The sequence below is a fragment of the Branchiostoma lanceolatum genome, chromosome 3 (genome assembly GCF_035083965.1).
Source record: "Branchiostoma lanceolatum isolate klBraLanc5 chromosome 3, klBraLanc5.hap2, whole genome shotgun sequence".
NCBI lineage: Eukaryota > Metazoa > Chordata > Leptocardii > Amphioxiformes > Branchiostomatidae > Branchiostoma > Branchiostoma lanceolatum.
The window spans coordinates 14,775,262-14,791,663 of NC_089724.1; the positions used below are offsets into that span (position 1 = coordinate 14,775,262).

Sequence of the window (16,402 nt, forward strand, 5' to 3'; positions counted from 1 at the left end):
GGGTTATTCCGGACCAACGAGACTCTTTGTACCTGTAGTTTCGGTCACGTGACCTCGCCTGACTGAACCTGTGACGTAGTGGAAAGTCCCAGGTAAAGTACAGGTGTAACTGTTTATAGAGCTGAGCATATGTTATTCTCTCGCGAGACTTGATAATAAAGATGGATGTAGGTTTAATGTCTACCATGTTACCTGTCAATTCAAGTACATCTTGCCGGAGTCTGCCCATTTTATCATAACGCCACATTATACTGTACGTGCAAGGGTAATTTTCAGCTCCCAATACCGTATTCGAGCTAAGCAACCACTGACGTAACGTTATCAAGAAAGTGGATCGTTCCATTCAGTGGGTTTGGCATTGATGGGTGCGAAAACTAAAAGCACACGCGTTAGTTAGGACGTGGAGCTAAATTCGTATTTAATATTTTCCTGTATGTGTCATACAATTCATCCATTCATACAATGGTGGACTTTTATGTACTTAGCCTTAGTTGATGGAAGTCAAATCATTATTTTTTGAACGGATAGCAACGGGGAAAGAAAACTAAAATTTCTAGTGTATCCCCCATGGGCCACATCTGACGAATTTTTACTACAATATGATAAGTATTTCATTTGTCTTTTTAGCAAACAGAATTTTTGTGTAGTCTACCCTCCTCCGCCGCTAATGAACCATCCCACATTACCCACCATCCTTTGCTGAAACCTCCATACAAGATGGCCGTCGTCGATGGAAAAAGTCTGGCTGAGTTTGACGAAATTGTCAAAAATGCCGCCAGGTAAGTGTATAGTCACCATATAGATACTTAGCCAAGTAGATACACAAGTATTTTGTGAGGTTGCCAACCCTGTGTTGCGCTTAAACTCCTCGTTTAACGCGAAATGATTATATAACGTTACCAAGACAAGCTTTTTTTTAATCACGCATGCAGACTTTCTCATGTGCGCTCAAGAAAAATGATGGTGTTTTAAACGTATTTTCGTGTGACCAAGAACATAACTTGACATATCTATCCTTAGCTGAGTTTTGTATTCAGCAAATGTTGTAAGAGCGTCTAAATCGTACATATCATTGTGGCACAAGTGTGTTTTCTTGGTGACAAGAAGGCACAGACACATGGATGTCTATGAAAATTATACTGTAAAAGAGGAAATATTCGGCAGGGAAAAAAATGAGGTTTTGCGGTGGTTTTCAGTTCACAGTTCAAATTAACATGCAGGGATTTACTGTTAAAGGTGGAAATGTTCGTGGTGAAAAGGTAACCGCGAAAACTGCAAACATAAAACTATTGCAAACATTTCCATTTTTACGGTAGTGGATTTCACACTTGGTGACACAAGACTAGTGCTGATAACTATAATGAAGCAAACCTAGCTTGCCACTGTTAGATGATTGAACTGCTAATGTTATGTTTTTTCCGTGTACAGTTCACTGGTTGTTGTTCACTTCTGGGCGGAGTGGGCCCCACAGTGTGCACAGATGAACGACGTTATGGCAGAACTCGCCAAAGAACATCTGCAGGTCAAGTTTGTCAAGGTCAGTCAAGTTCATAAAGCTTCCTGTTACATCTTTGTCATCACTAAAAATATGCCTCCATGTACATATATGTTGTCAGGTCCCAGAAATACACAGCTAAAATGAATTAATGCTATAAGCTTTTTGAAACATTTGGGATGTGTCATTTTGTGTAGATTTTGGCATACATGGATGTAGTAGCCGTGGCGACTAACGAAGGGAGTTTTTGCTTGATATTACATATACTATCCCTTCTTAGTCGTGGGGCACGACACAATTTCACTTCCTAAAAATTTTTTTACGGCCGTTTAACTTTGACGACGGGCCGGATGCTTAGTCTCCCTGAACTCCTAACGCCCTTACCTGCGTTTTCGGGCACTTAAGCAACGCCGGAAAGTCCAAGTTAACTCACAGCACGGCCAGACACTATAATAGTGCACTATAGTCAATAGAGAGCAGTACCGGGCGGCCATTTTCCTTGAATCTCCATAGAGGATGACGTAATGAAAACAGTCAGCCTGATTGGCCAGGCTCAGTCATATGAATAACCGCACCAGTCAGCAGCCAATCAGGCTGACTGTTTTCATTACGTCATCCTCTATGGATGTAGCTGCTTGTACATTCAATAATGATTTATTGGATGGCACAGTCTTGTTTTCTGAAGGAATTTAACTATCATAAATTGCAGAGTCCATTGTTTCATGGGGGGGGCATATATAGAAAATTCTGTTAAGACAGTCTATGTAAGGGTAAAAGTAACTTGCAGATGGTCCATTTCTGAAAAATACCAGTCAATTTTTTTGCATGGGGAGAGAAAGGGAGTGAAATATGCTGCGTTTGCTTGCAAATGTTGCCTTTCTAGTTGTCAAATTCTTATACTATTGATCTGCTGTACAGTACTACTAATCTTGTACTTGGTAGTTAATTTGATTCTCGTTAAGGTCTGGAAATGTTGTTACACAACCTTCAAAAGTGACCCAGGCTGTTTCTATGCTTATACAGGTTGAGGCGGAGGCAGTACCTGAGATATCTGAGCGTTATGAAGTTGTGGCTGTACCAACATTCGTTTTCATCAAGGTGAGGAGGAGGAGGAAAATTATAAGATTTCAGTATCATTTTAAGATTTTGAAGGATCTTACTGTAGTTATAACAGCAGACAGTTTCCTTGTATTCAAATTAATCATATCAACTTATGATTTTGCAAATACATATCATCTGATGGTGTACTTTGTTGACATTTCAGAATCAACAGAAGATAGACAGGTTGGACGGAGCCCACGCCCCAGAGCTGACTAAGAAGGTGCAGACTCTGGCATCAGCTGCTGTCTTACCTTCAACCACAGCAGCTGCAGCTCCTAAAGAGGTCAGTACCATATGCATGTTCAGGCTTTCTTCTGAGTCATCATAACATACAAGTAGTTTGTGTAGGCTTGCTTATACAATATCATGGCAAGTAAAAAGTACAACAGAACAAGCATCTTCTTTTAAGGTAGCATCTTCTTTTAAGGTAGCATATATATACAGAGCACAGTATTTTGCCTATAGAGATTTACATGGTTAAGGACTACTAGTTAAGGACCCCAAAGTGAGAAGCTTGACGTAGTTGGGTGCTCAAGAAAGGTAAAATAGTGAAATATGATTTGAGTTCAGGGTACAAGTACAAGCTTCAAAATGTGTGAAAAAGAATTAAACTGACTTATTGAATGCAGGCCTCGAAACTAACCATGTCCCGATGTCCCGAGGACAGTAGAATTTGGGTTTGGGACAATTCAACTCACGTTTCGGGACTATTTCGGGACAATCAGAAAATTCTGAGTCAGTCCCCGTCATGGAGGAACTCGATTCAGCGGAAGATTTTGCGGTAAAGATGTCCCCATTTCCATTGGGAAATGTTTATTAAATAGTTCCATCCGTAGTCAACGTGTTAAGTTGTGCCTAAAAACGCCGAAAAATCAATAAAAACTCCCGCGATTTCGGCCATTTGGCGAAGAATAAATACAAATACCGGCCATCTTGAAATTTTTTGCGAACCCTCGCTAAATCTCGCAATAACACGCGAGAACGACACAACGCCCTCTAACGAGAATTTGTGAAACTCAGGGCTCCAGACTAACTTTTAGACCTAGGAGCACCAGCAAAAATCTAGGAGCACCACTACAAAAAGTTGGAAGAACAAGCAAAAGTCTTGGTCATACCAAGTAATACTCCTATTAATAGTATTAATCAATGTTAACAACCGGGAATAAAGTATCTGAATAGATCATAAAAGACGAAAGCCTACATTTGGCAATTCAATTCATTCAATACCTTCCTACATGCTAAATGATACTAGTATGACGGATTTTTAGAAAAATTGGGCATAGGTTCTCCGGCTGGCCCCTATCCGGGGGTCACGGTGCCTCAAGTTCGACAAGTTGAAAAATACACAATGGTATTTTTTACTTGGAACAAGGCAAGTAATGATTCACATAACATTAAATGATAAACAAATAGATAACTCTAAAACTTATCTATTGGTTTCATGACCAAAACAAATAAAGTCAAATTCCATAATTTGAAACTTCACTGCTGGCATCAAGTTCAACATTTTTACAGGCATTTTTTCAACCCCCACCCTCTGTCTATAAACAATCCAAAATACTTAAATATCCTTGAAATTCTTGCTCAATAGTATCAAAAATTATTTGTTTGTGCCGGCCCAGCCAAATATCTTCGGTTCCTTTGAAACGCGCAGTTCAAATTTGGCGCGTCAGGACCGCGCGGCGCGGCCATCCAATGACAGGCTGACCGCACGGAAAAAGCTTTGTGATTCATTTTAGACCGCAGCAAAATGAAAATAGCACCATAATGACGGGCAGATCATGAGCTTTGAAATGATACCGGTAACAAAAAGAAAATTTAATATTTGCGGGGATAAAACTCCACTTGAATTGATTTATTGATTTTTGATCGTAAAAACTATCGATTCAACAGGTGTAAAAATGACAGCAGGAAACGGGCCTGTCATTCTGCTGCGGTCTAAAAACATCATGGCGGCCGTCCAGAAGCGCACAGCCGCTAGCGCTCACTTTCATCGGAAAATTCTGGCGTTTGAAACATTTTACAAATCAAACAAATACATCACAAAGAAGAGTAACTTATATCCTTTATTTCTATGGGTAATTTTGCCACTAGGAACGGATAGTTTTTGTACCGCGGTCGTGGGAACATGATAGAAAATTAACCGACGATTTTCACGGTAGGGTAGGAAATTACCTAAATATTTTCAGCTTACCGCTTAGTTCTGCAGCCATTATCCTGCCGCAGGTCTGAATTTTTTATTGTCGCACCGTGTGACCGTGATTTTAAATCTAGTCGCATTCTCAAAAAACTGGTCGCATACATGTTGTATGAGAGTCGCACTCACGAGCGCTGAAACTGCAGTTTCAAATGTCAATATTGCCCGATAATATGATAGATTAAATACAGTATCGTGATTTATTCTTTCTCGGGGCAAAATTAAGTACTTTTGCCATATTTGAAATTTTACTCAATTAGGGAAAGGTATTGATTTTTTAAAAACTGAAAAAAAAATTTCTAACACACATATGCCATGGCTTGAGTTTAGGTTCAGACTTGAGTATAGGTTCTAAGCTGAACATGAACCTCTGGAACTTAATCCAGACCCCCCACTAAGTTCACATCTTTGGCCCTGGTTGGGACACTTCGGGACACTTTCGGGACAGTTGAAATCCACTTTCGGGACAATTCAGGGACAATAGGGAAAAAAATTAATTTCGAGGCCTGTGAATGAAGTTATTCCTGTACCATTCAGCACAGTTTCCACCTTGCTGTCATGCACAGATATATATATTTCAAGTGCTGTGTCACACTACACTGTACTTTATGCTGGCTATATAGATACAGATACCAGAACTACTACTATTGACCATAAATACTGTGCTCTGCAGCCTAAAGGTGCTGCCTAAGTACATCCCATTCCCTACACTTATCTGACATGTATGATAGTACTACATGTGGGTATACAGGGTAATCATGTGATGTTAATGTTTTTCAGGACTTAAACTCTAGGTTGAAGAAGCTTGTCAACTCAGCTCCTGTCATGCTGTTTATGAAAGGAACACCTGAAACCCCTCGGTGTGGTAAGTTGCCTGAGTCTACATATATAATTATTGTAAAATTTTGATATTCAAAAAATGTCCTTTTTGTCAGTGTTCAAGTATTACATTATGTGCTTAACATATTGATGTACAGAGACAATAATATCAAAGTGTCATGAATTATGTAGATGACAACAGACAAATAGCACTGCTATAGTTCAGTGTTCTGCTCTCATAGTTGTTCTAGTCTTGTCCGTGGTACTGACAACTGAATTATTACAAAACAGCTTTCATGAAAATATGACAGCTATCGTTTGGTTGTACATTGTATAGATCCAGAGTCTATTTCAAATATATTGTTTGACTCTATTGTATAGATTCTATTAGAATATATAGATATCTGTTATTGTTTCTGCAGGTTTCAGCCGAAAGATGATCGACCTTCTGAGTGGACAGAAAGTCAGGTTTAGTTACTTCAACATACTGGCAGACGACGAAGTCAGGCAAGGTATGGAATTAAAAGATGATTGCATGGCTGAATTTATCATATAACCTCAAAGGGCTAAATACACTGGTAGGGAAACACTTCTTTTTCGTTGAAACAGTTACTGTTGTTTTGAATAGGCCTTAAATGTACATATTTCTTTATAGCCACACTTGACTTGCTTGAAGATTTACGTATTTTGTTGTTTCAGGACTTAAGACCTTCTCCAATTGGCCCACTTTCCCTCAGCTTTATGCAAATGGGGAACTCCTTGGTGGCTTGGACATTATAAAGGTACATTTAGTTGTTTTGTTGCAAAATAATGATATACTTGAATGTTGTTTGTGTTTTGATTTCCAGCATCTCTGAATTCTTAACTTGTGATATTCTTGTCCACAGGAAATGGCAGAGAGCGGAGACTTAGCAACAGCCTTACCTAAAACAGAGACACTGGAGGACAGGTACTGTAGTAATACCCTCACATGCGGGGATGTACAAGCAAGACATTGTATGCCCATACTTGAAGGTTATGTTTTCGGTGCCGTTTGTTTGTTGTGTTTATTAATTCTTTATCCTGTTTTTGCTGAATCATTTTTATCTTGGCCGAGTACTATAGTACTCGGGGTAGATTATGTTTTTGGTTGAGCCAGCTGTTTGGTGGGTCTTTATGTATGTCAAGAGCATAACTCAAGAAACCTTTGATGAATCTTTATGATTTTTGGTAGATGTGTAGTGGTTATGCAAAGGAAGGTCAAGTTCAAAAATGGTTCACCTTGCGTTTTTCAACAGTACTGCAGCGGACTTTTAATTTTTGTGCGTTTGTATGTAGGCAAAAAAAGTGACGGAAACGTTGATGGATCTTCATGATTTTTTGCAGGTGTGTAGATGTTGTATAAACGGAGGTCAAGTTCAAAAATGGTTCTGGCCTTTTCCGTCGGTACTGCAGCGGGCTTTGTGTGGATGTGTATTTCTTGTGGACAACATAACTCAACAAGCTGTAGATGGATCTGTATGATATTTAGTGGATGGGTAGGGTTTACGAAAAGGAAGGTCAAGTTGGATAATGGGCCTTCTAGCGAGTACCTAAGGTACTGCAGCGGAGCTTCAAAATTTAGTGGCATATTTTCTGAAAGTGCTATGGTCATGATATTTGTGTGGTAGATAGTTCATGCCACAAGAAGTAAGTTCTGTAAGTTTGGGCCCCCTAGCGGCTTGTTTAGAACTGCAGTGGGTGTTTTTGTTTTGACATTCGGACACGTATTACTTGAGGATGGGTGAAGAGATCGTCGTGAAGTTTTGTATCTAGAGAGCTCAGATGGTGCTTTACACAATCGATGTCTAATTATAGAAAACAGGAGCTAATCTGCATAATTAGTAAGGATAATTGTAAATCCATTACATTCCATAATGGGGCATGTGACAGTGTTCCCGAAACAGGCCAGCAGAAAGCCTTGCCTGGAAGTATAAATAAACAGATGGGGTACATAAATAAACAAATGGGGCAGTCTCACTACAAGTCCAACACACGGGTTGAGACATAACAGAAAGGGAACAAAATAGAAAGCCTTACAAAACACCTAAAAACATGTGAATAACCAGCGGGACCCACTCCTCTGCTCAGAGAGTACACTGCACCAAAACTGCACCACTGCTAGGTATTACCTAGCACCGTATGGAAAAGTAACATGTACTATGTCTTGCAATATGTGTATGATATGGAATTAAGATTTATTCTATTCATATATATTGACTGTACCATTTAATTATAACTTTCAATGTTTTTGATGACCAGTTATAACATATATCAGCACACTGTATACACATATACTAGTCCTGTACCACCAAATGATTTTTATCCCAATCTAGACTGGACTCAACCCCCCCCCCCCCCCCCCCATCATAACTTTCAAACGGTATGGTGTATGATCAAGTTTGCAGGGGGTAATAAGCATGTAAATATTAATCACTCTCCACAATAAGCCTTGATTATTTGGCGAAGATAATGTGTTCGTGGAACTCTAGTTTATATCTGAATTTGAATGTGTTTGTTTATACCTTATCTGCATGTGTATTTTGTTGTTTAGCTTAATGCTTTTTTTGTGATGTAAAGGTTTAATATATACACTTTTGATTTACAGGCTAAAGACCCTCATCAACAAAGGACAAGTCACTCTCTTCATGAAGGGAAATCGGCAGGTAGGTTTCTGAGAGCAGGGCTGACATACAAGGCGCATGCACACTTTTGTGCACCCAGAATTGGAGCTGACACATGCTCTTAATTTTTAAATGTGGGTGCACTGGTTCATTCAGATATTTGTGTAGGTTTACATGAAAAACAGTATTGTACACTAACACTCGTATACATGTGCAACACATTATTGGCATGTTAAGTGTCAGAAACGATAGTAAAACCTTTGTTGTAATTATTGTTTAGCTATATTATAGCTCTGAAGAGAGGCAGTAAGGTTTGTACAAATGTTATAAGGTTTTCCTACTTCTATGAAATAACATAAACCAAGGGAGGTTTAAACCTCCTTGTATAAACACAGCAGTAAAAGTGCAATTTTTTAAACAACTTTTTTATGTGATATTGTTCATGTAGGAACCAAGATGTGGCTTCAGCAAACAGATAATAGGTATTCTCAATGACACCAGGTGAGTCACAAAATTATCTTTGCTAGTGATAGTAAGGTGTAATAAGATAAAGGTACATGATTATATAGATTGAAACTAGTTTTAGACATACAGATAGGATGTATGTTACATGCACATTATAAACAGCTGTCAGTATCAGACCTCAGTGATACCGAAAAGTATGTTTAAAAGTCAATGCATTGTTTATTTTGAATTTGCAACATTTAGAGGTCAAGTTGATAATGTTGGCATTTGTTTGTTTGTTGTTTTTGTTGGATATTTCAAAGGATACATTTTTGGAAATTTATATAACAGCAAGTGTATATAGATGAGACAGTAAATGATTGATTTATATCCGACCATTATTTTGTTTACAGTGTGCAGTATGAGACTTTTGACATCTTGCAAGATGATGAGGCAAGTACTTTAAGAAATGGAAGCTTTTCTGAAAAGAAATCTTGGGCTACATCAATATCATGTTTTTTTGTGCTGCATGCTTTAGAATAATGTCTTAGTCATAGAAAATTTCTATCTAACTATAACTATAAGTAACTATTTTTCAAATTATTAGCTTTCATATTTTGTGATGATAAGAAGAATATTTCCACAAATTTATAGGTTCGCCAGGGGTTGAAGAAGTTTTCCAACTGGCCCACCTACCCACAGCTGTATGTAAAAGGAGAGCTGATTGGTGGACTGGATATTGTGAAGGTGAGGGTTGCCTGGCTGGCTTTGCCAAAGTGTGCCAATGGCATGTCACATGACAAAAAGTCACGTACATGTACCAACTTAATGAAATAGAATCAGATTATGTTTCTGTGCAACCTCATGATAATTCCAGTCTTAAGTTGATACATTCAATGTTTTTTTGTATGTTTGTTAAAAAAAAAGCTCCTATCTAATGACCTTACGTTTCTCATGACATTGCAGTCTACTGTACTTTGATACTTACATACAGCAACACACTTACTGACATAGATAATGATTAACTTTTATAATAGTAACCTGGAGTAATGTTTTATAAGTACCCTCCCCCACCCTTAAAATATAAATCTTAATCAATGTCCTGACTTATATGTAGCTTTATGATACAAAACTATACGATTAGGGGTACAAGGCACTCAGTACATTTGTTGTGGCTGTATAAAACTTAACACAGAATTGTTTTCCCTTTTCCACACTGTATACCCTTTGACCTCTATAGAAGACTCAGGTTACTAAGCCTGTTTGTTCTGTCTGCACTAAAAGGATGTTGTGTCTGTATCCTTTATATGGCCCCAGGCCAGTTCAAGTGCTGATTGTGTCAGTGCACATTGTTGTGTGCTGGCTTGATCTGGCCATTATATTGCTACATGTATTTTCCATGTGTAGTCATCAGTCTGTATACACATATATATTGGCTTAATTTCTTGATTGAAACATAGGTCGAAATCGGTTACTGTTTTAAAATCTTTGGCCAGTGAAAAGATGGTTTGGGCCAGTGGAAATAACTGTGTACTAGCCCTTTTGGGACAGTAGGATTTGTCGAACTCTGGACAGGATAAGTCCTTCTTGCTAGTACTATTTCACATTATGCCAAGAAACTTTTTTGAAACATTGTGCTATTTCTGTGCTACAGGAACTGAAGGAGTCTGGTGAACTGGAGTCCATACTACAGAACGGACAATGACATCCCAACAACATGTAGGAAGCATAAGGATACTGTAAATTCATTTACTTTTGCGCTGGTTTTATTTTGTCATTGGAGGGAAAAGGAGGTGCATGCAGTGCTTTAAATTTGCAACTGAAACAATTCTGTAGTTGTCATACAAGGGATTCATAGTCACAGTGTCATGAATTTGCATTAGAGTGGTCACTGCAAAAAAGAAACCAACGCAAAACGTTCAAGATTTATAGTAGTGCTAGTAGACACATCAACATGAAAACTGTGGTGTAGAAGTAGAGATGTACATATTACAACCCAATGCTTAACTTTTCAACACAGCTTGTCTGCTATTTAGATTGCATTGAAAGTTTCCCCCTAATTGTGCTTGTTACAGTTTGATAGATTTGTACCCAATATTGTAGTGCTTACAACTACACATTTGCTTGCTGATATGTTCAAAATTGCATTAAAGTTAAGGGCTTAAGCTTGAAATTTGATTGTGCACTTACATGTATGGCAAATGCATAGGGCAACTTTTGTTGAAAATTTTTCATCTTAGTAATATCTTATATTATAGTACAATATTACGTATATATGCAGAAATTTACTTGCAGAAAAAACTACACAACAACATACACGGATAGCTTAATAAGAGTTTAAATAACACACTGTATGAGACCACTTGTTATCCAGTCAATTATAATCTTTTGTAACAGTTGACATCACAGGCCACAGTTGTTATCACTAGACTAAGAGCCGTAAAATAGCTACATGTACATGATTTGTTTGTAATTCTCAAGTCAAAATGTTAACTCATAACAAGAGTGTATTGGGCTCATGCAGTGTATGGGAATAAAGGTTTATCTTTTATGTTATATCTTGCTCATATTTATGCCAGACTACCAGTGTACCTGGTCATGAAATACTTATTTATAACCTGGTTCCTTTTATGTGCTGTGCTAAATAGTGTTGATTCAAGGACGCTTTCATTGCAGTATGTACACTACAGCATTTTAGAACAATTTAGACAGGGGACAACTTAATCTTCAATCAACTTCCAGTAGAGGCTTGTGGCTTCTCTTCACAGCTTTTAGAGGTAGAATTATTTGTCCAAACATAGCTTTTATAAAGCAGCATGATTCGGTTTGCAAAACTTCAGGCGCTTTCATTTTGTGAATAAAACTGGCAGTCATCAAGCCATACATTGTACATGTGGTCAGTCTTCTTTTCAACTAAATTAAGATGTATAGACTGCCTTGTATCAGTTTCCCTTTGATGCCTACGGCTTTCAAATTAAACAATTATAAGTTATTTTTTCTGTACAATAAAAGGGGCCATCAAAGTTGTTTTTAATGTAGGCTGCTTTTGTTTGTGATATTTCAAACCCAGATGGTAGAATGGTTCTTTTTCCTACTTGATGGGAATCATAATGAACAGCAAAACTCAAGAACATTCATTGTCCATTTTACTTCACATAAACTTGATGACAAAGGATGCATGATAGCTATTCAGATGTAAAACATTTCAATAAACTCTTTTCTGGATCATAATGAGTGTCCCTGACAAAGTTGGAAGCTGTTAGTCCAGTAGAAATGCATCACACAAAAATCATTCAACAATTTCAAAAATCCTAGGGACATTCTTAACATTCATATATCTATCCTCATTGATCTGAAAAACCTATGATATATAATGCATATCTTTAATCTGAACAAACTAACCATACACATCTGTTTAGCCCTGAAATTTAGGGCCTGACAAAAACTTGATGTATTAAGGAACCAAAAACATGATCACACATTGAAATTTTATAGTACCACACGGTATGTGGACACTGTTATCTATGATTAGGAAGCAAAATAGGAAACTCTTCTTGCAAGTTCTTAAAAGCAAATGAACCACCTAAGTATTACCTATAGAAGATTATGAAGGATAAATCTTTTATTGTGTACAAATGTACAAGCAACATGCCCTATCCTTTATCACTGTTATCTTGTTTTTCTTCATATTGTGCATTATTGCTTGGTTGTGTGTCACCATGCTGTGGTTCTGTGCTATCTACATTTCCTACATTTACAAACTCCCAGTCTAGTTGTGACTGTTCTAGATTATCATTACTTGCACAGTGACATGAAGCATATAATTCACCTCTCTCCTGTGGTTTCTTGGCAATTTCTTGCTTTACCCTATGAACATTTGCATTTTCTACTTGATTATCTACCCCTGCTTGTACTTTGGGAAGATCTGAAACATCTAGTCTTTCATTTGAAAGTGTCTTGTCTGTATCTGTTTCTTCTAACTCAAACTGTGCAACGTTAGGGTCTACCATAGTTCCAGTGTGTGGGTCTGGTTCATTAGATGGTATGTTTTCATTTGTATCGTTGTTTTCTCTAGCAACCATTGGTTCATTGTCGTCCACATTTTCGTTTTCATCCTGTCCTTCCAATGGAGGATCCTCTCTTTCATCGTTCCTAAGTCCTTCTGCATTCTCCTCATTTTCAGGGTCAGGTTGCCTCTCATTGTTTTGATTTTCTTGGGGTAAGTCTTCCTGGGTGTCGCTCTCGAATTTGATTTCCGTGTGACACATGGGACACTTTTCCTGCACATACAACCACTTCCTAAGGCACGCGCCATGGAAGTAATGACTACATGGTGTCACCCTCGCCGAGTTCAACTCCTGGAAACAAATGGCGCACACGTCGTTTAGCTGTGCCAGTTCGTCTTCCGTTGCTTTCCGTAGAGACTGTATGTTGCTGACCGCTTTCCTACGCAGCAAGAAGCTCTTCCAACCTTGCTGTGCACGCTGCCACACATTGAAGTAGCAGTGAACGATGATGACTGACGCTCCTATCCAAGTCCACTCCCCAAACAGTGCTTCCTTTGCGCCGTAATACACGACACACAGTGCCACAATGAATTCCAATGTCTTGCACGTTGCCTTAACAGCGTACACAATGTCGTCCAGGTTTTCCCACGGTTCGTTGCGATAGCCGTCGATCATGAAAAGTGCATACATAAACATAGATGCCACAGCATGTAGAGATGTGAGAATACAGCTGGATATGATGATCAACAACCACAGATCAACATCAAAGAAGCTACTGATGAGAAAAGTCATGTACAAAGGGAAGGTGAGCAGGAAAAGGCACATGGTGATAGAACGGAGGTGCTTCCAAAAGCTTTTATTCTGCGACGCACCCAGAGCCAAAAGTATGGGCTCGGTAATTTCATGCATAGACTGGATTGTAGATGCCAGCACAATGAATAGGACAATGCTGAGGAGAAAGGTTCTCTGTACACTCTTGAGTTCCAGTAGACCAGTCTGTAGTGCAAGTAGTAAGAGAGTTAGCCCCTCAGTGACTCCTCTGTGCATGATGTTGTCATGCATAAAGGCTTCGAAACCCTGAAGATACAGCTTGGTCAGGGTGAGGATGAGCTGGGCGACGTACGACACGGTGAAGCACAGTCCGAGGAGTGCGTACGGGCTCCCGCAGCACTCCGCCATGCTGGCGAGGAGAAGTATCACCGTTCCCTCTTCAAGAACAGGGTGGTTAATGCTCCCCAGAAACATATAGACCTGTACAGCGAATATGAAACACCAGTATGCCAGAAACAGAGATGACACAGCCAGCTTGTTCCATAGGTACAGGATGTAAGGGAACCAACCAACCGCAGTGGTAGCTGCCCTTACGGACTTCTGTGCTGCCAACACTAGGTTGTATGGCACGAACAAGTTCTTGGCAATGAAATACAGCACTTCTAGGGTGGTGAACAAAGCAGCAAAGGTGTGGAAGAGCTTTAAGCTTCCAAGTGGCATCATGCAGAGTTTTGCTATGAGAGGAATCAGGGAAGCTGAATAAGGCCACAATCTTCTGTCTCCGATGAGGTAGGAACACACCAGCGCCGCCAGGCTTTGCCCCACGAGGTGGACAACGAACCGGTGGAAACTGTCATCGTTGTAGAACACCAGCCCCTCATATCCCTGCTCCAGCTCGGCTGCAATGTAGGAACCAGCTGCTAGGTGGCTCAGGAGAAGTATGACTGCTGAGAGGATGTGGGTGTAGAGCTGGATGAGCTTCTTGAGGGGCAGGGTGAAGATGGTCAGTGCAAGGATGTAACCTAGGGACAAAATTAGAGAAGTTCATAAGTAGTGTTTACTGTGTTTATACTATTTTCATATAGGAATTTGCATCATACTAAAATGGTAAAACCCAATGTAGTCAAGTACATCAAACAGTAAAATACAAGTAATGTAATGCCATGAGGAAATTGTGCCACATAACGTCATACATGTATAGCCATAATCTACATTTTGCTACTAAGCTAGCGAAAACGCTAGCTGTTGTGAGGCCAAACTGAACTACTAGCTACTACTTGGAAAAGTATCATGCTTCACCTCAGATGAGGATAACAAAGGAAGAAGAAGAGCTTTGTTGATAGCTTCCTCTACCAAGTAGTAGAGGATAACCTGATTTTTTTAGCCATTCATATCACATTCAGGTTTGATCTGTTTAAGTGTAACCAAAACACTTCTTACAATTTACTTTATCCACTGAACTCACCCAGTATACAAGCATTCCATGATAGGTACTGGAAGCTGAAGTTCTGCAGGTGTATCCCCCTGTAGGGCAGGTATTTGCCGACACTGTCCTCCCACAGGTACAGCACCTCTAGTAGCAGCAGGGAGGGGACCCTCAGGACCACACCCACTCCCCCCTCCACCCATCCTGACACGTACTGTCTTAGAGGCATCGTTCTGGTGCTGTGAGTGAAAAAAACAACAGCATGTTCATAAACAACTGCAGTTCTTAAGAAAGTTGATAAGGGCTCCAAATAAGTTGTATCACAGTTTACTGCGCATGCGAAGCAAGATACCTTATGTGGGTTATGTGTCAAAGTTAAAGGACTTTGATGCATAAAAAATACACCTCTGGATATTGTATCGAGTATGGTATAGATAGACATAGACTGTGTACAATTGCAAGTGAGGTGCCCCTACCTTTGACATATTACTCACAAAAGTCAATGCATTTTGCAATTCCAGGTGGCGTCGTGTTGGCGTATTTAGAGTGTTTGGCCTAGAGGTCCTGGGTTTGATTCGAATCCCCCGACATGTGCCCAAGGTTGGGAAAGGCACTTTCCTCACTTCACCCAGGTGGATATGAGTACCTAGCTTTGGTTTAAGGGACATCCCTCTATCTGATAGTGATACTAGTAGGTCATTAGATGGAGGTCCCTTGAAGTTTGAAGACAGACACACCTCCAGCATGTCTAAGAACCCACTACACTTATCAAAAAGAGTAGGGGTCCTTCCCACGCCGGCGGTGTGAGTGGATCAAATAAATATGTCCAGATATACTGAGCTTGTATGTTGCGCCATGGTGGTAGTTTACTGTGTATGCCATCTAAACAAACAAACAAACAAACAAACAAACAAAAAGGCAAGCCATGATGAACTGGCTGATCTAATTCGTTCTTTCTTTTATCAAAACCTATAAAGGTTGCATACCAAGCTGTCTCAAATTTCATTATTAAATCACTGTGCTGTGTGTGAACAACAATATTATCATGTTAATAAAAACTGCAGTTGCAAAGAAAGTTACTAGGGGACCCAAACTCTCATTTCTTTTCAATAGGATCTGCATTGTAATTTCCATACTAAAAATACATTTAAAAGGCCTTTAAAACCTTTTTGGATAGATACGAAGGTCTCCGACCAAGCAAGCTTTCAACAAAATAATTCACTGGACGTCATCGACACGGTTGCGGCTCTGTCTGTCAGCGCCAGTGTTCCTTTTATTAACACCAAGGATACAAAAATTGACTCGTTAAAATATAGAAGTATGTCGTCAAAATAAAAATCACTTTACATCACCCCTGTTGTACTCACCGTGAGCGAAAGACTGACCCTGAACTTTGAGATCACAGAACTTCCGCATGATCGGCGGCCATGTTGGAACCAGTGAACTTATGACCTTTGGGCTAGATTGTAGTTCTTTTGTGAAAAACTTTCTAGATTTGCA

At 39.3% G+C, this 16,402-nt stretch overlaps 2 protein-coding genes across 2 annotated transcripts; one reads left to right on the forward strand and one right to left on the reverse strand.

Moving 5' to 3' along the window:
- Positions 1–656: 656 nt before the first annotated feature.
- LOC136430502 (glutaredoxin-3-like) lies at positions 657–11,581 on the forward strand. Its single transcript, XM_066421179.1, has 13 exons — positions 657–779; positions 1,429–1,537; positions 2,519–2,593; positions 2,760–2,879; positions 5,574–5,658; positions 6,035–6,124; positions 6,312–6,394; positions 6,500–6,561; positions 8,239–8,296; positions 8,703–8,755; positions 9,112–9,151; positions 9,353–9,445; positions 10,353–11,581. Exons 1-13 carry the CDS (start codon positions 718–720, stop codon positions 10,401–10,403), a joined length of 981 nt encoding a protein of 326 aa, XP_066277276.1. The 5' UTR covers positions 657–717; the 3' UTR covers positions 10,404–11,581.
- A 246-nt stretch (positions 11,582–11,827) lies between these two features.
- On the reverse strand, positions 11,828–16,395 carry LOC136430500 (RING finger protein 145-like). The gene is made up of 3 exons (XM_066421176.1): positions 16,270–16,395; positions 14,942–15,141; positions 11,828–14,498 (listed from the first exon to the last, which is right to left on the reverse strand). The coding sequence occupies exons 2-3, from the start codon at positions 15,129–15,131 to the stop codon at positions 12,352–12,354; spliced, it is 2,337 nt and encodes a 778-aa protein (XP_066277273.1). The 5' UTR covers positions 15,132–15,141; positions 16,270–16,395; the 3' UTR covers positions 11,828–12,351.
- Between the last annotated feature and the right edge of the window lie 7 nt (positions 16,396–16,402).

What these genes read in the sequence shown, in the direction of transcription:
- LOC136430502 (XM_066421179.1), top strand. Translation starts at nt 718, where the DNA reads ATGGCCGTCGTCGATGGAAAAAGTCTGGCTGAGTTTGACGAAATTGTC. An exon ending in ACCTGAAACCCCTCGGTGTG is followed by an intron (nt 5,659 to 6,034) that starts GTAAGTTGCCTG and finishes TTGTTTCTGCAG; the next exon opens with GTTTCAGCCGAAAGATGATC. An exon ending in GTGGACTGGATATTGTGAAG is followed by an intron (nt 9,446 to 10,352) that starts GTGAGGGTTGCC and finishes TCTGTGCTACAG; the next exon opens with GAACTGAAGGAGTCTGGTGA.
- LOC136430500 (XM_066421176.1), bottom strand. Translation starts at nt 15,131, where the DNA reads ATGCCTCTAAGACAGTACGTGTCAGGATGGGTGGAGGGGGGAGTGGGT. An exon ending in ATGGAATGCTTGTATACTGG is followed by an intron (nt 14,499 to 14,941) that starts GTGAGTTCAGTG and finishes TTTTGTCCCTAG; the next exon opens with GTTACATCCTTGCACTGACC.